The sequence below is a fragment of the Sus scrofa genome, chromosome X (assembly GCF_054392235.1).
Source record: "Sus scrofa isolate SSC_HxYL_T2T_F1_AM1 chromosome X, Sscrofa_HxYL_maternal_Yorkshire_Landrace_v2.0, whole genome shotgun sequence".
Lineage (NCBI taxonomy): Eukaryota > Metazoa > Chordata > Mammalia > Artiodactyla > Suidae > Sus > Sus scrofa.
In genome coordinates this window covers 111,242,063-111,265,704 of record NC_139401.1, presented here as the reverse complement: position 1 = coordinate 111,265,704, position 23,642 = coordinate 111,242,063, and the positions used below count along the sequence as shown (strand labels likewise).

The following is a 23,642-nucleotide window of genomic DNA, read 5'->3' as shown; positions in this document are numbered from 1 at the left end:
TGAAGAGTGCTGCAATGAACACAAGGGGGCATATATCTTTTTGAATTATAGTTTTGTCAGGATATATTCCCAGGAAGGGGATTGCTGGATCATATGGTAATTCTATTTTTAGTTTTTTTGAGGAACCTCCATACTGTTTTCCATAGTGGTTTTGCCAACTTACATTCCTACCAACAGCATAGGAAGGTTCCTTTTTCTCCATATCATCTCCAGCATTTGTTTCTTTTTTTAAATGGCATTCTGTTCATCATCATGGCAAGATATTTCAAAAGGTTCCTAAGCTGACCTGTTGGACGTTACCACTGTTTGAACTTGAAGTCTTTCCTACTGGCTGAATAATGCTTTTCAGAAAACAGTCTCACTGTACAGAAAGCCCACCTACCTTCTGTCTGTACTTACCAGAATGGTAGTCACTACTATGGTCCGGTTCTCTGCAGATGCGCTGTCATTGCTGATTTGCTGATCTGAGAAAGGCACAAACCTTTCATACTCATTCCAGTAGCCAGCCTAGAAAGAGCAGACATTTGTCTGGTTGCATATTTTTCACTCAAAAAGTGATGCAAGAAATTTAAGTGCTAGTGTGGAACAAAACTTTGTTTTTAGTTGCTTGAACTTTACAAGAATTGAGGTCCTGTCTCCCTTTGTCTTGCCATCCCCATCAGAAACCCAGCACTGACACACAGATATGCTGTTCTTTTATCCTGGGGGTTTCCATCCCTACCTTGCCTGTACTGATATTTGGTAAAATAAGGTACCCCCACTGTAGGATGATCAGCCTTTTTGTTTCTTTAAACTCAGTAGAAAAATACTTTCCTCTGAACCATAGGAGAGACTGGATGTGGGAGGTGGGAAACCAGTTGAATGTCCTGTAGAAATGGCACAAGATATTTTATGTGCTAAGGGTTTGTCAAATGGCTACTAAATGCCCACTTCATGACTAACTCGCTATTAGTATGATAGAAGCAAAGTGATTAGTATGAAATTTAGCTGTAGAGAAAGGTCCTTTATCCAGCATCCTTTTGGTGAGTGAGTTGGCAAAATGGAGAGATTATTGACTTTCTAATTCTTTTGCTAAAATCGTGTGTGTTTTGGCAGCTTCTGTTTAAATAACAACATGCTATCAAGTTTGTAATTCTTTCCCCGTATTGTAGGAAGCTGTTAATGAGTCTTGAGTCTACCACTTTTATAGGCCCAGCTTCAGAGGGAAATAATCCTTTAAAAATATGTAGACGGAACAGGTTGAATACAAACCAGCTCTGCATCATATCTACACCATTCATTGAACGTAAAGGCAAAAATGACGTGTGCAAATTTGCTTTGGGTGTGTTTCCTAAGACCTATTTTCTTGCATCTGAGGGCTGTCACTTTCTGAGAGATTTTTTTATTTGGATATATGTTTTGGTTACTTACTTTCCGAGAGCCAGTGACTTTCATTTCATACACATCGATGGTATAATTTGTCCTACGTCCATAAGTGTCAAATTGGATGTTGCCAGTCATTCCTTGTACTTGCACCTGGTAGAAAGGGAAAGTGTAAAAATTTAAAATAGCACCACATTATGGCCTTCTAGGTCTCTGCTATGGGGTCTCCTGACAGATCATGGAATCTTGGAGAATGTTTTTCTGGAGCCATTGAGCTGTATCCACCAGACCAGGTCTGCACAGACCTTCATTTGCTCCCAGTATTTTCTAAGTATGCCTTTTACTTAATGAAGCTTCAAGTGAGTGTGACAGGCACTTACTTATGATATAGTAAGGGGTCCACCAATATGTTTTCAAGGACCTGAAATTTCTACCATTAGTCTCTTCTGAAGAGAGTAGACTGAAGAGTATTCTTTATGCTATTGGACAGAGCGTTCTTCTGAACTATGAGTTCCTTGGGGGCTGTGGCTGTGTCTTATCTTAGTATTCCCAATATCCAAACATTAACTGGTTTCAGTAATGTGGGCTCTGGAGCTCCTAGATTTATATCCTAACTTCATTACTTACTAAATGTATAACCTTGGATATGTTACTTAATGTTTTCTTACCTCACTGTCCTAATCTGTGAAATGGGAAATCCTAGTAGTACCTATCCCATAGATTTGTTGGGGGGATCAAATGTTACATATATATAATGTTTAGATCAGTGTCTGGCATGTAGTAAGCATCACAGTACATGTTAGCTCTATTAATAATAATTATTATTAATCAAAATGAATTTAGTTCTGTTTCCTGAGAAGTTTCACATTTACCAGCTACCATAGTAACAGGGGTGAGTTTTTCCTCTTATTTAACCTATGCCCACCTATGGACAGGTAGTGGAGAGTTAGGCCATGGAGAGATAATCCATAGACTGATGAAATTTGTTGAGTCTAGGGATCAGAGGTATGGAGGCACTGGAATAGCTGGATACCTAGCTGGGATCCCAAATGCAGGTGCACGTATGCCACAATTTTTCCTGGGTCTGGCCCAGAATTATGAACTAATAAGCGGCCATCTCTACTGGGTAGAGAGATTTCCTTACTTATTTTACAGTTAAAGGACACTGGATAGAAGACCCTCTGAAAATACGTCATTATTGTTACTCACTTGAAACACTTATCTGGTGAGTATGGGTCAACAGACTTGCTTCCAAGAAAAAAAAACTGGTCTTTTTTTTCCCAGGATGAGAGGATGGAATACTTTTTCATCACTTATGGAAAAATGACAAGCTGTTTGTTAAGCAAGTCAGAAGTGGTAATGGGCTTGTGCTGTGGAAGAGAAAACTGATGGCAAATATTAGGGAGCATCTTTTTAAAGGGAAGGGGGCTTGTTTGCCACCATTGGGAGACTATGGAATATCTGCTGGAGGAGAAATGGTCTGGTGTGACTTCCTGAAGACAAGATGATTGTCCTTCTGACCCAACAAACCTAAGTGCTATTGTTAGCTTAGGCTTGCAGAGAAGGTAATGTCACACTTGTGGTTAAAGAAAAGGTCCTTTGTTGAGGTAGAAATTGCTTAGCCAGTAGGATGGGTCTGATGCATACTTCGATGCATAAAGGGTTCTTCACACTCTAGTTTGAGCATTGAATTCTAGGAGAGGAGCTAGGCAGGGTAAGGACACTGGCAGAGGAGCTTATTAAGGCCATCCTTCATTACTGAAAATAGCAAAGGCTTCAAGTTTCATTAAGAATTGTCTATTTCTAAAGATTCAGCCTGTCTGAGCATGATCTGCAAACTGGACAATAGCCTAGGCTGATTAGGACTTTTAGTGAGCACAAGTAGAATTGGACTACCACTCGGAGAGAAGTATTTTTAAGGATGTTAATGTCAGTGACAGTTTCCCTCCATCCCATTTGGGAGCCCTTCTTTAATCCTCTCCACTCCCAGCCCAGTCTGTATTAGGTTCTTCTCCGCCAAGTTGCCACAGCACTCTGTGCAGAACTTCAATATAACATTTTGATCATCTATGCATTTCTGTCTCCCCTGCTAGATTGGGAGCATCTCAAGATGGGAGACATTCTCTTCCGTGTTCTCAGCAACTAACACAGAGCCTGAGCTAGAGTAGGCACTCAACACATAATGACTGAACAAGTGGACAAATTTTGATGACTTAGAGTTGTGACATTATTTCAGCAGACCAGGCTGAGGCTGATCTTTGCCCTTCTGGTAGATTGTAAGGATAATGACTACCCAACTTCTGAGTGGCTTCAATGTTTTAAAAGCATTTGTTTACCTATTAACCATTTAAATACAAGCTCCCCTCATCTTATTTCATGTTTGCCTATTGGAGGCTGATACATATTCAATGGTGCTCAATAAATATTCGCTAAATGAATGGTGTGATTATTCATTAAAATAGGCCCCTTAGGAGCCTCTATCACGCAATGATTTTGTTTGCCAGATTTCTTTGAAGGAAGGGAATGATTGATTGAGCAACAGCTATGTGCTACTCACAATGAGGGATGCTTTTACACCAGGCATTCTCACATTTAATTAACTCAAATAAAATGGGATTTCTTTGAATAAGGTAAAACCTTTGGTGCTTCAGATCATCCTCCCTTGCAGTGCCCTGAATAGTGGAGTTCACTGAGCATTTGTCATGAGGCAACAATGTGCTTTTGGAAGATGCTGATACTTTCCAGCCTCTCTGAAGCCTTAGGAAGAGGCAGGCTTGTAGAAAGAGGGAAAGCATCCTTTCTATTGAGTGTTGGATCATAAAGGCCTGGGGAGGAAGGTTACTTACCTGGCTTGCAGCTTGAGATTCATCAGTGAATTAGACCTGCAGAAACTATTTGTGAAATAATGTGATCAATCTACTTTTTTTTCTTGCCACAATCATTTCTCGTCTTTCACTCTGGTAGCCAGTTTTGTATTTGAGGAAGAGAGTCATTCGTGTCATGAATGTGTAGTCACTCAGAGATGCTAGCACTTGCCCCTTGAGGTTTTGTTGATGAAAACTCCTTTTGATTCACTTGGAGGAAGTTTTATATTTCACTCATCATTATGTTTCACCTGACAATACAAATCTTGTAGCTGCTATGAAGGCTGAATGTAATTAACTGCTCTTCAGAATTATGCAGTGCTACCTCCATAAAACTACACTTAGGGCATTTGTTAGGGAACTGACATGATGACATAAAAATCTGCATGGTGGTAGAATGAGTCACCTCTCTTTCTTGGAGAGAGACACAGGGGCTACTAACCCCTTTTGATTGAATGCTTCCATCTTGGCAAATTTAAAGCAGCAATAAGAACGCCAAGTACACAAAATGATGTACGTTATGTGGCCATTACAGATTCTCTGTTGCTGGTTGTGCATGGAATTATCACTGCCCATCTCTTTGTTGACTTGGATGATCCAAACATCAGGATAATTAAAGAAGTAGATATGAGAGTCTTATACTCTCAAAGGCTCATTTTAATGCACTTAGGCACATGCAGCATAAAACAAAATATTTAGAGAAGAGCTGTTGCTTGGGAAGCTGCCGTGAATGGGTGACAAGTTTCCTAGTATAAATAACGAAATCTGTTCAAAGGATACTGCTTGAAGCCTTCAGTGCTCTCCTACCCAGTAAATACTAAAAACAAGTGACCTATTTGACTGTCTAACCACTGATTCCTTCTTGTACCCTTCTTTAGGCTTTTTCTCTAGGGCATTTGGGGAAAATCCTCTTAAGTAGGCCTAGAAATGTATCATCTTCCTGCCTTTCACCAGGTAGAAGAGCATAAACATTCTTTTTGCCTTTTTAAAAAATTATTTATTTATTTATTTATTTATTTATTTATTTTAGGGCTGCACCTGAAGCATATGGAACTTCCCAGGCTAGAAGTTAGGCCTACACCACAGCCACAGCAACACAGGATCCAAGATGTGTCTTCAACCTACATCACAGCTCACAGCAACGCCGGATCCTTAACCCACTGAGCAAGGCCAGGGATCGAACCGGCAACCTCATGGTTCCTAGTTGCATTCGTTTCCGCTGCACCACAACAGGAACTCCATAAAGGTTCTTTTTGACAACAGCAATTCTATCATGCTGGCTCAGTTCCACAGTCCATTCAGGCTAATCATTTGCCTATAGAATGTCCCAGTCCCCCTAAGTAACACCAGATTTCTGGAAAGTCTGAATTTTTGGAAGCTGTTTACATGTTCAGTCCATAACTTTAGAGGGTGCTAAGTTTGATTTTCTAACCGCACTATAGTCCAGAACTAAATATTCATTTGCCTGAAATTTACCATTTATCAAGCTTCAAGGAAGAACCTTCTAGTTTTAGATTTCTAGATTTTGATGAATAAAATATCCATGCCCATCTTTCTTTACACTTTGAAAATTCTGTAGACTTGGATCCTATTCCTTTTAGGATGTCTTTTTAGGGCCAGGCCTATGGCATATGGAAGTTCCAGGGCTAGGAGTCAAATCAGAGCTGCAGCTGCTGGCATACACCATAGCCACAGCAAACGCCAGATCCAAGACGTGTCTGCAACTTATACCACGGATCATAGCAATGCTGGATCCTTAACCCACTGGGTGAGGTGGGGATTGTTTCGTCTGAGTTACAACGGGACATCCTAGAAAGTCTTTCCTCAAGATTGAGATCTTACATTTTTTGTGTCTTTATAAGGCACCCCCACCCTAACAGCTCATTGTGGTCATTACCATTTTTAGAGCTCTCTCGATATCAATCCCTTGACTCCAGGGCACAGCAGGATTTGCTAAGCAGTCTCCAGCACTGCCTCTCCGGGACACATCTACTCGTTGTCTTCTCAGATAGCGGAAAGCTTCTGCTATGACCAGTATTGCGTCGTGCGTCAATGCAGATGTATACTGAAATGGGTGTATGGAAAAAAAAGATATTGTGACAAACCATGCCCTCAAAACTTGCCTTGTTTCTCATGATTTTTATTCATCACCAACTCTTGCTCTATGAAGTCACCCCCTTAATTATTTGAAACAAGAGAGCTCTCTGGGCAAGCCTGATTTTGATCCATTCTAGAATGATCCATCTTACCTCATGTGTGCACATGCTAAGATTACTAAGATCATATGGCTCAAGGGAATCTTTCTCTTGCTCTCAATACCATATTTTGGAATGAGTGAGTGACTACTAAAAGACCGGGTCCTTTATAGAGGAAGAAAAAAGTGTGACGTTAGAGGATGTCCTATGCAGATTGGAGAGGAAACAGCATATCCTAAAGCGAGGCTGGGTTATTGCTGTTTATAATAGAAAATTCAGATCTGGTGTTTACTTAGGGAAAAATGGAAAGGGCTAAGTTAGACAGCTTGAAATTAATTTGGAGGGAAACATTAATCATTTCTGTCTGGGCCACGTTTCTGGCGAACTAGAACCTCTGGCCTGCAATAAATCAGTTTTTGTTTCCTGGGGGGTGGGGGGTGGGGAGTGAAATCCAAAGCTGGTTTTTGATTGTAGAAAATTTCAATTGTCATTGAGTTTTAAATCTGATAACACTGACACTTCATAGGCAGTACTGCATGATGCTACATTTTCTTGGCAAGAACACTTAACGTTCTATTGCTTTGGATATATTGTGCTGATATGCTCCACTAATGATGAGGCCTGCCACTTAATACAAAGGATTTGATTATCCACAACTTGACATGGTGGTGACCTTTTGGTTAAATTAATCAACAAAGTATGATTAAAACAAGCTGGCCCGTGTTTTGCAGTGGTGTTGAATATTGGTAGTATATAGAAATCTGTTGATTTTTTAAAAAAATGAAGCAAAATGCCCTAGCAGCAGGTTTCTTCCTCTATAGTAGGTCCCAAAACAATTGTGAGTGAATACATTGTCATCTTTACAACATTAGTTTACTTTTCTGATTTTTCTGTCACTTTTCTTTTGGGGCCAAGTCATCAAGTATGACTGTAACTGGGGGCATATGTTCTTTGTGTTTGCTCATCCTAGCACTGTAGAAAGCCAGCATGGTGGTGATTTTTCTCTAGCTGACTGCATAAATTGTCAGCAATCTTAATATAGTCCTTTCCAAGCCATGCATGCCAAAATAGCTATTTAATTTTCTAATTTTTCAGCTTCTACTTACCAATGTGTGAACATCTAAAAAAAAAGACCCCAAAGGAAATGTTCACAAAATATAGAATAAATTAAGCATCGGGATTTTAATCTCTAGACAATTTTATTTCCTAATCACAAATATTGTACATCATTTTTTAAGTGGGCTTTTTGTCTAATTGATATAGAGCAAGTTTTCATAATGACAAGTACTTAGTCAAAGTAATCTGAAAGTTTCAATCAACTATTTAAATACTCCGTCTTCTTAAGTTATTTAAAAGGTTTTACTGATAAGCCTGAATAGTTCTTCTCAGTAAGTTCTGAGAACTTTACATTATCGCGAGTTACCAACAAATAATCCGGAGCTCAGATTGTCTTCCTTCTCTTTTGTACAAGCTCTACAACTTCTGAGCAGGCATAAATTACTGTTTAGTACCCTTTTCATACTTTTTACTCTTGTCCATTTTTTTTTGTGCCTAACAAAGTGCCTGACACATTATAGATAACCCCCTAAAATACTGAATAACTGACCTACTGTCTGCTAACTCTAAGGATGGCCGAGCAGTGGATAGGCAGTTGTATGAACATATAAATTTGTATAAGCTCACCTAAATGTAGTGGGATGATTTAGTCCATAAAAAAGATTTGAATCATCAGGGAAATGCAAATCAAAACCACAATGAGATATGATCTCACAGTCGTCAGAATGGTGATTATCAAAAAGACAAGTAATGGCAAGTGTTGGCAAGGATGTGGAGAAAAGCAAAGGCTCGTGCTCTGTTAGTAGGAATGTAAATTGGTGCAGCCAGTATGGAAAACAGTATGGCGATTCCTCAACAAATTAAAAATAGAACTGCCATATAATCCAGCAATTCCATTCCTGGGTATACATCTGAAGGAAATAAAATCACTGTCTCAAAGTGATACCTGCACCCTCATGTTCATTGCAGCATTATTTCCAATAGCCAACACATGGAAAAAACCTACGTGTCCATCAAATGATGAATGGATAAAGAAAATGTGAGATATGTACGTGTAACATGTCAATTATATTTCAATAAAAAATATATATGTGCACACAAACACACAATGGAATATTATTCAGCCATAACAAGAAAGAAATCCTGCCAATTTTGTCACACAGGTGGCCCTTGAAGGTGTTACGCTAAGTAAAGCAAGTCAGACAGAGAAAGACAAATACTATATCATCTCACTTTTATGTGGAATCTTAAAAAAAACAAACTCATAGAAACAGAGAACAGACTGGTGGTTGCCAGGTGGTTGCCAGAGTTGGGGGCAGGGGAATAAGGAAAATGAATGAAGGTTGTCAAAAGGTATAAACTTCCAGTTACAGATAAGTTCTGGAATGTAATGTATATCATGGTTACTATAATGAACAATATTGCACTGTATTTTAGAAAGTTGCAAAGAGAGTAGATCTTAAAAATTCTCATCATAAGAAAAAATTTGTAGCTGTAGTGGTGATGTTAGTTGAACTTATTGTGGTGATGACTTTGCAATATATGCATACATGAGATCATTATGCTGTATACTTACAACAAATATAATGTCACATGTCAATTATATCTCAACAAAACCGAAATGATCATCTTAAAAGAAAGATTTAACTACAAAGTATTCATCTTAGGAATTATGACCATATTTACTGAGACATATGAGGACACCTGGAAAAATCTGGCGTGTGTAATGTGATCACTACAGCTATAGGGGACCACTGAGCTAGTAAGTGGCTTTAATTAAAAATGAAGGTTTAACTCATAACTTTTCTAGAACATACCAACTGCATAAAGTAAGGTCCCACTGGTATTACGTTGATGCGACCTGTTCAGGGTGGACCTGCGTAGGTAATTCAGGAAATGTTTTTTTGGTCTATGTCCCATGTTCTTCCTTATTTGATTCTTGCCAGGGAGGAAGGATGTGAGGATGGGTATCTTGAAACCACAAGAAAGTAAATGCCCCCTCCCCTTTCCTTTTTTAGGGCAGGGCCTTGAGCCTTGACTCTTATTTTGATCCCTCATCTTGATCCAGGGATACCACAGCCATGGTACATACACACTTTCATGATATCAGGAAGGAAGAATTTAAAGTCCGTTTCATGCTTGAATCAGTGCACTGAGGGAATGGGTTACTTAAAAAACAACAACACATTGGAAGGATCTTTTGTGTAATAATAACTTTCCCCTAATTTATCTGCTTTAATTCCTGATGTTTAAATAATCAAATTTCTAGCCATAGGAGAACACATATGAGAAATGTGCACTTTAAGTATGACTTTCTACTTTTAATGTTGTTATCTTGATTTCAGAAAAATGAGCAACTTAGGTAATCTAATTATTTAAAGATACTTTTACAGGGAGGAAAACATTTCCATTCAATATATATACAGGCAGCATGCACTCTGTATGAGAGCCCAATTCACTTGGGTGTACTGAGATTCATGAAACTTATTAACACAAAGCAATCATATAAATAATGTAAGATCTAATTTTCTGTTTCAGACTATCAATCTTCCGTACCTATTCCCATTGCCTCCGCCCTCTGCCCGACTCAGGTTCTTGTAATATTGTTAATTAGGAGCATACTCCAAATGAAATTCATTAAAAAATTAACATTCCCAAACACTGGGTGTTAAAAGACCTCCTTCTCAATAGCTTCTTTATTTGGGAGTTGAGTTTTCAAATGCAGCAGAATCACTTGTGGTTTTGTTTTTAGCGTCCTAGAAAGATTTCTGAGGGACAACCACATGATCACCCACTGGCCATAAATATATAAAGGCCATATTGAGGTGCTCTGAAAAGCTGGCCTAAGGTTTCTACATGCCATGGGACATTACCTTTAGTGGTGCATTCTTGGCTTCAGGAAATTCTCTTTCATCCAGCCTCACCCAGCGCTGTATGAACTGCTGAACCATAGGGTTTTCATTGTTGACAATCTGGAATCCTGTAATGTTGGCTCCCCCATGCATCACTCTTTCTAGCAAAATATCAGTAAAACCCTAGAGAGAGATTGAAAGAGAATCATGACTGTAGGAGGTTGTGCATCTTTATTGACTGTATCTGTTGATTAGAGTGCTAAGGGGGAAATGAAAGTTCCTCCCCCAGGGTCATTCTTAAGCAATCAAGAAAATCCTGGACACATTGTTAGATGTCAGTTACACCTCAATTAACACCACAAACCACCACAAACAACCCTAATATAGACTAATTCTTAGGGCACTCTGGCTCTGAAACTACAGGTATGATAGAGAAAATATACATTTTAGTGCCTGTGTCTTTAGTGTAGCTGCCGCAAGACAAACATAGGTGCCAACTTCAAGCAAATGTTTTCATTTCTTTTGTTTACTTGTATTTTTAGTCTTCTTGAATACAAATACAATGATTCACATAACCGGAAAAATGTTGAAAAAGTTGATCCTGGGTAGTGGGTATAAAAAACTTTTCTTTAGTTTAATGTGTCAAGTACAGCAGATTGCTTTAGATTCTAATCTTGAGTACTTTCAACATTTGTAGTTTACAGAAATGCCAAGGAGTGAAACTGACAGCTTGGTTGTATAGGATGGTATAAACCCCAGGGTATGTCTCACATGTGCCCATGAATGAGTTTTGACATCTACTGCATAGCATCCACCATTTTCTTCTTCTTTTTCTCTGGTTACCATCTGGTCTCTCTGCCACCTAAGCCTTCTCAAGGAATCTCTTCAAGTTCACAACAAGCCATCTTCACCTGGGCACCAGCAGTTTCACTGGGCACTGCTATCTTTCTGGGGCACCTCTCACGAGGATTCCTGCTGTTTCTGCTGGGTAACAGTCTCTTGCTAGTTGCTGCTGATGGATTTGGGTCCTCTTAGGGCTGGAGCCCATATTTCTATTCATAAAGAGATGGGAAAAATTCTTCTTTCCTGTAGATTCTCCCCGCCATCATTTAAATATAAAAAATGTTAAATATTCAGAAAAGCTGCAAGGATTGTACAATGAACAACCAAATAGTCACTATTCAGATCTTACAGTTAATATTTTTCTATTCATCCATTCAATCCATTTCATTTTTTGGATGCCTTTCAAAGTAAATTGCAGATATTAGTATACTTCACACCAAAAGACTTGAGCATACAGGTCATTAACTAGAGTTCAGTGTTTGCAGTTTCCTTCCTTTCTCTTCCTTCCCCTCTTCCTTCCTTCTTTTGGTAAAACTTACATCCAATAAAATGCACACGTCTTAAATGTACCATTCAATGAGTTATTAAATGCATATACTGTATTACTCAAAATCTTGCTAGTTCTCTAAAGTTTTCTGGTTTTTTTTGCATTCCAAGTTTTCATAACTATAATAATCCCATAGAAAAGCATACTTGTCTTTAACTATAGCCTGATTAATTTTCACAACCTGAACACTAGAATGTAACCAATATCCAGAATCCCGGCTCATGAATGCTCTCTCTAGTCACCATTTCCAACCCTGCTTCTTTTACTGTTACACTTCTTTAACATGGGCAACAAAGCAGTTATAGAAAACATTTTAATGGAGCAGCTTTTTCAGTTTTTACTCTCAGCCCCATTCCTCTTTCTTGCATGAATGGGATGTGAGCCAATGGAGACTGGACAGAAGGCCAAATAGTTTGCCTCACTGAGAACCATTCCTCCTTTCTAATGACCACAAAGTGTTTTTAAAATTAACTTGTTAGGATGAGTTTTCTCCCAAAGGTCTCCTTCCTGAAAGAAACTTAAGACTCAGTGTTTTCTTCCATTCTCTCCCCACTGCCCTACAGTTAGCAGAGAGGCTTGCTTGTGTGTAAAGCCTAGCAGAGGCTCCAGTTTGGGCTTAAACCTAATTTATCCAACTCCTGACTGGCACCCCCTAAACATATATAAAAATAAAGAGCCAAAGACAAAACTGTATCAAGTAGCTTCAAGTCACTTACTGTGCCAAACCACGTTTGCCAGTTAACAAGTATTACATAAGAGCATAGAGCAACTGCCCATCTGTCTGCTGGCTGGGGTGAATTGTGGGCTCTCTAGTGCTCTCTTGTGTCAAAAAAGCCTGGCCTGGAAGGTGGAGCCCTCTTCCTTGAAAGAAAGTTATTGAGAATGCTTCTGCCATCATCTTGGTTCCCAGGATCAACAGCCATAGTATGCACCAGGGAGTAGTATTTCTTGAGCCACTTATGTTTTGATAAGCATCACACTCCTCTTTACCCATAGCATGTTAAAATGGCAACAGAGGATTAACAAAAGGTGGGGAGAGAGAAAGGATCCCAGAAATCTCATGTCTGCCTTAAGGCATAAGAGCCAACACTTCAGTATTGTTAGTCTTTTTAACTATACCACTCTTTTCCACAACCCCCCCTTTTTTTTTTGGTCTTTTTAGGGCCACACCTGAGGCATGTGGAAGTTCCCAGGCTAGGGGTTGAATTGGAGCTGTAGCCACTGGCCTATGCCACAGCCATAGCAACGCCAGATCCAAGCTGTGTTTGCAACCTACACCACAGCTCATGGCAACACCAGATCCCTAACCCACTGAGCAGGGCCAGGGATTGAACCTGCATCCTCATGGATACTAGTTGGGTTCATTCTTACTGCACCACAATGGGAATTCCTCCACAAGCATTTTACCTCACTACATTGTTCTTAGCAGAGATACTAAAAGGAGAGGTCCAACTCAAATTTACCTCACCAGTTATCTCAACTTAATGCTGGGAGATTTCGCTCTGCTACACAGGCCCCACATATTCCCACTCAGGTATCTTCCTCTCCAATAAACAGACTGTAATTTGAAAGCATCTTCATAGGTATACTCTGCATTCATCTCTTTGCCACACAGCAACCATACCACTGAAGACCTAGAGGTTTCTCTGTCAACCCATGTTTTATGACAGACATACCTGCGAATGAGTTCCAGCACACCTCAGACTGGAATCAGCCTGGCTGTCCTTGTGGGATAAAATGCTTCCAGGGCAGCACAAATCAAGGCAGGGGAAGGTTGCCTCAAATGGCTCTTCTGTCTGGCAAGACCTCTGCAACAGTAGCTTCTGCCAAATGCCCTGGAGAATTATCCATCCACATGGGCAGAAAGCACTAACACAGCCCCGTAGACAAAATGGAGAGGGCAGAAGTGTGGTAGAAAAAGAAAGGAGGTAATAGGTTTGTACGGAGATGAAAGGAGAGATCTTGTTGCTAAATGGCAAGAGTTGGCTGGTTCCTGGTTCTAATTCTCCCTCTGTCCTATTGGGGTACATTTTGCTTGTTTGTGATCTCTAACCAGACTCTATGGCTTGAATGTCGCTCTGGTGCCCAGGATTTAGATGCAGCAAGTCACAGTTCTCAAGGTTGAGATAATCAAGGCTGAATTTTCCCTAATCCCTCAAAAAAACTACTGCAGTAGAGCTAACCAACAAATATCAAGGATGTAGAAGAGAAAAAGAGAAAGGAGGTGGATGGTGGAGAAGGGTATATAAGGAAAGCTGTTCTGGCTAAAAGCCCGGAGTTGGTTGCGTCTTGATCATCCTTCTATTTCTCATACCTTCTTTAAGAATTTTATTTTTCTATCAAATGTTGTATCAAACATTCCATGGTTTAAGTGGCACTGACAGTCCACAAGGTTGTAAAAATGAAAGCTTGATTTTTTTCTATAGCGTCTTTCAGAGATACTAATGCAGCAGAGCTGACATCCAACAGGTAAGAGGGGAAAGGAGAAAAGAGAGGGAAGGATGATGGTAATTTGGAGAGAGGGCAGGTTTTGCAGGATTCTGGTCCTCCTTCTCCTCCTGTCCCACCATTTGAAGACATTACACCATCTTTGATGGATATTTTATGATTCTGACATCTGTAACCCTAAAGACAGGCTGAAGATCTCCCCAAACCTATATAAAGACACTAACACAACACAGGTGATGATACACCAACCAGAAAGGAAAATGGAGAAAGTGAAAGAGTAAGTGGTAAGAAGATGGAAGTTAGGTGCAGGAGCTGCTTCTACCCCAGTATAATTATTTTTCAAAACCAATAGTACTAAATCTATTTCTAAAAATTAAAATGGAGATTTAACATCCCTTCCTCATCACTTTTTTTTTCTTTTTGTATTTTTAGGGCCGCACCTGCGGCATATGGAGGTTCCCAGGCTAGGGGTCGAATTGGAGCTGTAGCCACTGGCCTACACCAGAGCCACAGCAATGTGGGATCCAAGCCTCGTCTGTAACCTACACCACAGCTCACAGCAACGCCAGATCCTTAACCCACTGAGCAAGGGCAGGGACCGAACCCACAACCTCATGGTTCCTAGTCGGATTAGTTAACCACTGCGCCATGACGGGAACTCCCATCACTTTTGTTATTGATAAAACAATTAGGAAACAGAGACATAGAAATGGAAAGATTTTAACAATAACATTTTAACAGATTATCCCATTATTTTAAAAAATTTCACCCATTCATAACATGTGGTTAATAGCTCTTCTTTTGGTTGGTGAACCGTGGTCTTCAAGGTGGTAAAATTGAAGCTGAGTTGCTTAAAACATCTCAAAAGACATGAAAACAAAAGGGATGATCACCAATATATGGAGGGTGAAATGGGAGAATAAAAGGGTAGAGGTCAAGTGTAAATTAGGAGAGAGGAGATGGCTAAGAAAGGAGATTTTACTGGTTCCTGGTCCACTCCCTCTATCTATCCCACTGTTTTTTATTTCTAGAAAAAGTTGCTAGAGGCTACTATCATGTACAACCATAGTCGGGAGAGTTGTGAGTTGGGGCCTGGATCTACCTACAGCTTCAGTGAAATAACTAACACAACAGAGTCAACCAGCAAACATAAAACATGTAGGCAGGACAAAAGGAAGAGGAGACAGTGGTGGGAACAGGTGGTGTAAAAGATGGATTACGGATAAAAAGTAAGAGGTGCCTTGCTCCTGGTCTTCTTTCTCTGATACTGAATTTAAGACACTGCAGTATTCTAGAGTATGTTGTTAGATTTTAGTGGTTGGGCTCATCGTGTTTATATTGAGGCCATGTTTCCCTGAAACTGGGGTAGAGGCACTGAAGCAGAATGGGAAAACAAACCATGCAGAGTGTAATAAAAAGGGAAATAAAATGATGGTGGCAGAGTATTCTGGTAGAATGATGGCATTTAGTAGAAATGTATTGATTCAAGAAAGAAGTTGGCTTCTGGTTCACTTTCTCTGTCTCATTATTTTAAGACATCTCACTTGTCCCATACCTCTTGCCAGAATTCACTTCTTAAGTTGGCTACATAGAGACCCTGAGGTGGGACAATGTCTGTCTAAAAACTCTGAGCATGCACTAATGCAACAGAAATCACCTTCAACCATCTGGATGATAGAAAGGAAAATAAAAGATGAAACACAATTATAGAAATTAGAAGTTGTGGTATGAGTTCTAGCTACGGGGAAGGAGTTGGCTGCCTCCTGGTCCATATTCACCTCTTATCTCATTATTTTAAGGCATTGCACTTGTCCACAGTTCCTTCTAGGATTCTCCTTAAGAGATGGTCACAAAAGGGCTTCAAGTTGGTAATACTGAGACTGAGTCTCCCTAAAATCTCTGTAAAGACACTCGCACAACAAAAATGAACACTGAACACCTGAGTCATAAAGGGAAAATGAAGGGCGGAAGATCAGTGGCAGAAAGAGGGAAGTTAGGAGGCAGGTAGTGCATTCAATTTGTTAATGCATGTATTGTTTTCCTTCACAAATTGCTGCATTCTGATGTTGTGAGAAACCCCAGTCTATGAGGATTGAAAATAGAGGCCTAATTTTTCCCACAGGCTCATCAAAGACACTGATGGGGGAGAAGTGACTATAAAACATTTAGCAAGTCTGAGAACCTATGTTAAAATGGTATAAAAGATGGAGACTAAGAACCACAGCTGGTCCCATTTGCTTGAAATTTTGTGTTTTTTGCTTTTTGTTTGCTCACTGCCACGGTGGTCTCCTTTCTTTGGTTGGTCCAGTAAACTGTGTGCAGAGGGAGAGATTAAAAGAGGTGGAAGAAGACAGAGAATGGTTGGAGGCAACCCTGCTGTTCACAGATAGGGTGAGTTGAAGGGCCACTTTCTCATTTTCTATCTATTCACTTGACTATTTGCTTCTGTGCAACAATGACAACATTTGTTGGAAATATGAATATAATCTCCAGAAATTATTCCTTTGAGAGGGAAACTCCTCATTTAGATTTGTAAGTTCTGCTATATTTCATCAACTGCCTTGCTTCTCAACCACAGAACATCCATTTGAGCCAGGGCCCTATAGCCCACATTGGAATCCAACAGTATAAAACCAACCGCAACCTCTGTGTCTAATGTTGGGCCTTGTCAGCTACCTTTGATCAATTCTCTGAGGCCATCCTTTACACACACAGACACTAGTTACACAACTGGCACCTAAACACAGACTGATTTTAGAAGAGCCAGACAACTCAGTCTTCCAAAGATTCAAATGACTTTGGTGTTATCCTTTCTCCCTTGATTTATACATATGGTACGGCAATTCAGTTTCCTTGTGGTAGTGTAGATAATTGAGATTTGGAAATAAAGTATTCAAGGCTTACTTTGAGAGCACTTATTTTAAAGATATTATGTGGAGATTTATTTCACATAATAGTGTTCCTAGGGTACATTTTGTGCAGAGAGGAAAACAGAAAAGATAAGTCGGGTGACTTTCATGGAGTTGATAGTAGATTATGGGTGAGGAATGAGAAAGGTGGCAGTAGAACGAAGGGTGGAAGGCTGCCAAGGATGGGTATCTATCTCACAATCTGGATGAAGGCTGGCTCTGCCTTTAGCGCCATCGGAATTGTTCATCTGGGTGATGCTTTGATAGGGAAATGCATAGTAATTGTGGTGACTCAAGTTATCAGATTGCTAATGAGAGATACAAGTTTTTTTCTAGAAGCAGATCCATCCTCCTAGGAAGGTGTAATGTGCAGAGTTAAAGACTACACCATATAAATTAGCACTTGATTACAGGTTGCTTGTATCGTTCACTCACTGTTTTAGTCTCTAATCCAATCAACAAGCATACTTTGAAACCTTCTAAGTGCTATCTGTTGGTACAATGGTGAACCATATCAAACCTGGACCCTGACCTCGTGACACTTCAGTCCAGTGGGGGTTATTTGTATGAATATATACAAATAATTACAGGTTGACACTACTGCTATTAGTGGGAAAAATAGCCACTGTTTCTTTTTTTATTTTTTATTTTTAATTTTGACCACACCTGTGGCATGCATAAGTTCCCAGGGCCAGAGATTGAACCCACACCACATCAGTGACAATGCCAAATCCTTAACTGCTAGGCCACCAGAGAACTCTGATCTCTTTTTTTAATTAACAGTTACACTGAGATATAATTTAAATATCAAGATCCGTGCATTTGATACTGATTTTTTTAAAAGCAAAAACCAGATCTTGTTTCTCCCCTGCTTTAAGCTCTTCAGTAGCTTTCAGTGCTGCTGAAAAAAGCTAAAACTTAACCAGGCAATAGGCCTTAGATAATTTGGATCTTGTCACTCTCTCTGCTGTAGCCAAAACTGCCTTCTAATGGTTTCCTGCTTCAGGACCTTGGCACATGTTGTTCCTTATGCATTACATGAACTTTCCCTGATTCTTCATATAATTGGCCCTTTCTCACCATTTAGATCATTATTTCAAAATCACCTCTTCTGAAAGCCCTTCCCTGGCCATGCTATGCAGAGTTTTAGCTCCTTATCCTCTACCTTTTCTTCATTTCATGTCCCAGCACCTATTCTACCTCCATGTAATTACCATAAGTTGTGCAAGTTTGGTCTGTTCAATATGTGGATACAGTTCTTAAAGAGACCACCATCTGTCTTCCTTGGAGTGGAGTGAATAAGGTATTGAGCACATAAGTGATATACAGAAAAAAGAACTTGTCACAAAGATCTTTAGAGCAGCACTACCCAAAGTATGTGTAGACTGGTACCAATCTGCTGTGTGTTACCAGTCTGACATGACAGACAGAAAGAAATGAGTACAAGCCTTTATAAACCTTTATAGCAATTTGACAAGGTAATATGGCTGTTGAATCTAACACTAAGAAAAAAAATCTGGGCTTGTATTTTATGTGTTTTCTTTTGCTTATTTCATGTTTTATAGTAATTTATTTTTGTTGTGTTTTTATTGTGTGAATATTTGGGGAAAATCTGGCCCTTATTCACAGACAGTTTAAGAAACACTGTCTGAGAAGACATGATGTGGGGGACCTGGGGGAGAAAACAGAATTCTTTCAATTCATCTTGATAAACATTGGGTAGGAAGTGATCTTTCCTTGTTAATTTCAGGTAGCGAGGTGGCAGCAGGGAGGGAGTGAGGGAAGGAGAGAGGTAGAGAGAGAGGTAGGGGAGTGTGGGGGAGGAAGGGATGGTTGGCTATAATGGAGGTGTTTTTCAGAGGGGGAGTGAGCATCTCAAAATTGGCTACTACTGTAGCTGACAATGGCCTGTGTCTTTGTAAATGTGTGGTAGGATGTTGGACCCCTGCCCAGTCCCCGGTCCTCACTCCCTTGGTGCTCTGCTGTATCCTATCTCTGTTTGGAGAAGAAAGTGAATCCCAAGCCACCAGAGAAGTTGTGTACCCAGGGGAGGTGACTGGGCTTCTGGCATTGGGGACCAGTGGGAGTCTTTCCGTCCAAGCCCACCTCCTTTGCCTGTAAGGCCAGGCTCCAGCTCAGTGAGCTCTGTGTTTACATGCCATCTGTTGAGGTGTCAGTGATCACAACACATGACTTTGAGCATTTGAATTTTAAATATAGAACATTAAAAATGGAAGAACAAAGGAAGGGAAAGAGTAGAGAACAGAACAAGAAGACCTGAGGGGTGGGGATGGGGAGCGGAAGGGAACAGTTGTTATTGGCAAGCAAAACAGCATGACTCAGTCTCATTCAAACTGGGTTTCTCTTTAAACCAAGTGGGCCCCTCTTGGTTTCAGGTACATCCTAAGATTTGGGAAGCTGCAGAGTTCACTTCTTCAAGCTTAGGTTATTCCTGGATATCTCTTTGGAGTTCTATTTTTTTCAATAGTGCTTTTGTTTCAGTAAAATTTTAGAAAAATTAGGTATAATCTAGTACTCCCCATCATTATTTCCTGGCATACTAATAATATGAATGGGGTACCTGGGGAGGGGAAGAGAGAGCAAGAGAAAGAGGGGGGATGAGAGAGCAGGGGAGAAGAGTGTGTGTGAGAGAAAGAATGAATGAATCAATCAATGAATATGAAGGTGGTGGGGGAAGAGAGCGATGGAGATGTAGTTAGTGCCTGCTAAGATATATTTCCTATTAGCCCTTTCCATGGGTTTCAAACCCATATTCACAAAGCTGTCCTTGCTTTTTTAAGCCTTTTTCTCTCTAATTACTTCTCCCTCATAAATTTATACATCATTCATATACATTTATGTCTTTGCAAATGCTGTGACCTTTGTGCCACTGGCCTTCCATCTCACTGAGATGCTTGAGTGGGTAAAATGAGAAGAGCAAAGTGCTCTTAGTAAAGAGTCTGACCAACTTGGGTGGGAAACTTAGCTTGGTAACGAATTAGCTGAGAGACTTTGAACAAGTCCTGTATCTTTTCTGAGCCCATTTCCTGATCTCTAAAAATCTTGGGGAATTTGGTGGGTAAGAAGCCTCTCCTCATTGGAGTTCCAAGGTGACGAAAGGAAAAGTCCAAGGGAAACAGCTAGCAGAGCAGGGAGGAGTCTCAGACTGTCATCTGGCTTCCCCTTGTCTCCCCAGCACAATGGCCTGCTCCTGTGGCTTTCTACTGCTGGAGGCTGACATGACCCAGTTTCCACCTGCAGGGCCCGAAACTGTCCCTGGCCCTGGGATGGGTCTCAGCATAGGCGAGGAGATTGGTGGGTCTTCTAAGGTAGAGGTTAACTGATGCAACACTGAATGAGTCCTACTATGGTTCCCAGCCTCCCATGGGCACCTCAAATGCTTGCAGACTTTTGGTTTTATTTGGGGGGCTGGGTCCTGAACATCTGTCGTTGGACCATCTCAACCCAGATCCCATTTGTTTTGTATCAACTGTTAGACAATTTTCATGGATCCTCCAGATCTGCAGCTCTGTTTAGAACATCCTAAGGGCACCCAACACCTCTCTTGGCTTTTGCCATCCTGGACTGATTTGAAGTCTGCCTTGTGACTTTATATCCCTAAGGCTAATAAGGTTCTGGTTGTGCTCCCCCCATTATGTGCTCGGCTTTCATCCAGCTGCTGTGCCTATACTCTCACCCCTGGCCTTTTCTGGTCTAAATTGACTCGCCACCAGGGAAGAGATGAAGAGCTGGAAGGGACTTTGGACTGTTTTCCAGATTTTGGTCATTAACATATCATCTTTGCAGTTTTTTTTTTTTTTTTTGCCATATAGGTGGGCCATCTGAGCCATAATTTACCTATTTTTCTTTGCATTGACTAAGTTTTTTTTAAAATTTACTATTACTATTTTTTTTGTCTTTTTGTCTTTTTAGGGCCACACCTGCAGCATATGGAGGTTCCCAGGCTAGGGGTCGAATTGGAGCTGTAGCTGCCAGCCCATGCCACAGGCACAGCAACTCGGGATCCAAGCCACGTCTGTGACCTACACAGCTCACGGCAATGCCAGATCCTTAACCCACTGAGCAAGGCCAGGGATCAAACCCGCAACCTCATGGTTCCTAGTCGGATTCATTTCTGCTGTGCCATGATGGGAACTCCAGCATTGACTAAGTTTTTTTAACAAATAATCTACTTTAGTCTCATAGAATTGACAAGAGAGTTACCTTTTTCTAATACATATTTAATATAAATTCAAAACTAATCAGTTTAATAAGTTTTGGTATGTCCCACCTAAAATCACCCTCATGTACAGATGGCACACTTTGGGAAACACTGATGTGGTCTATGTCTTCATTTTACAGATTAAGAAACAAATTCAGAGAGGCTTGGTTTGTCACAAGCTAATTAGAAGAATTGGAAATCAACCTGTCTCCTAACCTTGGTCTAGTGGGTTTTTTTTTATTATGCCTAGGGTTTTTCACACTATTATTGATATATATGAGAAATTAAATCACAATACACAACATGCCTGGGAATGCAGTATAAAGGATTGTGATCCTTCAAAGAAAGAGAGGTTGCTTGACGAACAGATTGTATACATGCTGGTTTTCTCTAGTACTAAAGTAGAGAAACATTACCACCTTAGAGTTCTGGAAGAGGAAATAACAATCGTGAAACAACCCATAAAAAGAAACTACAGCACCGACTGATAGACACCTTATAAGAGACTGACTGACTTCTGTTATTGCCCTGTCCGCTTCACACCTGACCAGATCACATGTCTGGCCGGTGCTCCCAATGGAATCTTTTGTTTCTTCCAAGGATTTCACTAAATTAGAACTTTCTGCAGCTTGTGGTCCACTCTGAAATGTACAACTTGACCTATGAAGGGCCTTCATTGAAGCATTCATAGAAGATTTGGGTCTTCTCACTTTGGAATTGCCACTAGGGAAGGTCTATGCAAAAGCACATAGAGGTCTGTGCCAGAAAGATGGAAATTGGAAGCAAAGGAGACACTTGGGGCTCTGGTGCATGTGGTGTGAGTGTTTTTGGCTTTGTGTTTGTAGAAGAAGGCAGTGGTTCTATGCCGTTGTTACACCCAGATTCAAATTAGAACTTGTTCCCTTGTATATGTGTCCTCAACTTTTGTCCAGCTGGCTCATCTTGAAAGGAAACATCTTCTTAGCTCCACTTACCCTTTTTTGATCATCTAAATGACTTTTTAAATAGTTTTAGTTTGTTTTATGCATACGTGTATGTGTGTCTTTGGGGGCATTTTTAATCTGCTTTGAAAAATCTGGTAGCCATGGAAGGGATAATGTGTCTCATTAGTTTATCTGAGATTAGGATCGGTTTCTATCTGTATTGCTTATATGCTATTTGACAGGGTACAGGGACTAAGGGAAACACATGGGCTGGGTTCAAATGAAAAGAAGGTCACTAGAGGAAGAGAAGGGGTGGTGACTTGAAGTATGGTAAAAGAATTCATGTTTTCGTTATCCAGACTGACATGACACTATATATTACATTCTCTCTGAGGGAACAGACTTTGCTTATTCTTGTAGTAGGCATCTTTCCAAGGTTTCATAATTCTGAGATCTGTGTTAGGCATCCAGTTTACCATTCTTTCCCCCAACTTTGTCCTAGTGCTTCTCTCTTGCAGTTCTGTCACTCCACACGCTTTCACTTCCAGCAGGTCTGGCTCTCAAAATTGAAACCAAAGTTCTGAAGGACTGTAAGTAGGATTAGGGAGGCACCATTAGAAATCCAGAATGGAAAAGGTCTTTATAGGTCATCTGGTCACCTTAGGCCAACTGAGACAGCCATTGATGTGTACGGCGCAGGCTCAGATCTCCCTTTGACTTAGAGCCTGCCTCCAGGACGTGAGTCAGCTGATAGTTTCCAACTGCAGGTGCCTTCAGGATTTGCCCCAGCTTTCAAGCCGGAGGTATGTGCTTCCCAGGCAGCTGCCAGCCAATGGCTGAGCAAGGATGGGGTACAATGACTCACCATTTCAGAGCATCATGGAGTTCTTCTGTGTGAAGTCTTTGCACTGAAGCTCCCAGTTGTGCTAACCCATGGTCTGAAGATATTATCAAACTTCCCCTTTGCTGATATCAGGCCTATATTGTGGTGTAAAGCACCCCCTTTCTACCTGAGTCCCTCGCCCTCTTATTTTTCACAGGTATTAACTCCCAAGAAATGTCTTGCACTATTTATATCTCAGCATCTGCCTCCAAAGGACCAATCAATACATCAATGAACTCCTCACTCCCATCTGAGTTTTACAGTAAAGAAACTGAGGTCCTTAAAGCTAAGGTGGCTTACCTCAGGTCCCATAGCTACCTGGCAGCAAAGTCAGTATGATAACCCAAACTTTCTGACCCTCCAGTTAAAGGCTCTTTCCCAAACTTCAATCATCCATATACCACTGCAAATGCACATACAAAACCCAGATTTTGCTGTCTCTATTCATTTCCATGCCATTGTTTATTTGACACATTTGACACGTTAAAAATGATTTCATTTGTTAAATCTCTAGCTTTGTGTGAAGTAATAATATTCA

The 23,642-nt window shown here is 40.4% G+C and overlaps 1 protein-coding gene across 8 annotated transcripts in view; it reads right to left on the bottom strand.

Annotated features, from left to right (window-relative positions):
* The window catches only part of GRIA3 (glutamate ionotropic receptor AMPA type subunit 3), a 283,119-nt gene that overhangs the window by 85,108 nt on the left and 174,369 nt on the right, over nt 1-23,642 (bottom strand). For all 8 annotated transcript variants that reach the window (XR_014834767.1, XR_002340866.2, XM_085006795.1 and 5 more), the window contains 4 exons: nt 10,351-10,512; nt 6,124-6,291; nt 1,411-1,515; nt 400-507 (listed from right to left, as the gene is read on the bottom strand). Coding sequence is in view for 6 of the 8 variants with exons in the window: in XM_085006795.1 (XP_084862921.1) it covers nt 400-507; nt 1,411-1,515; nt 6,124-6,291; nt 10,351-10,512 (543 nt within the window). In the remaining 2 variants the exon portion in view is untranslated. The remainder of the gene's footprint in view (nt 1-399; nt 508-1,410; nt 1,516-6,123; nt 6,292-10,350; nt 10,513-23,642) is intronic.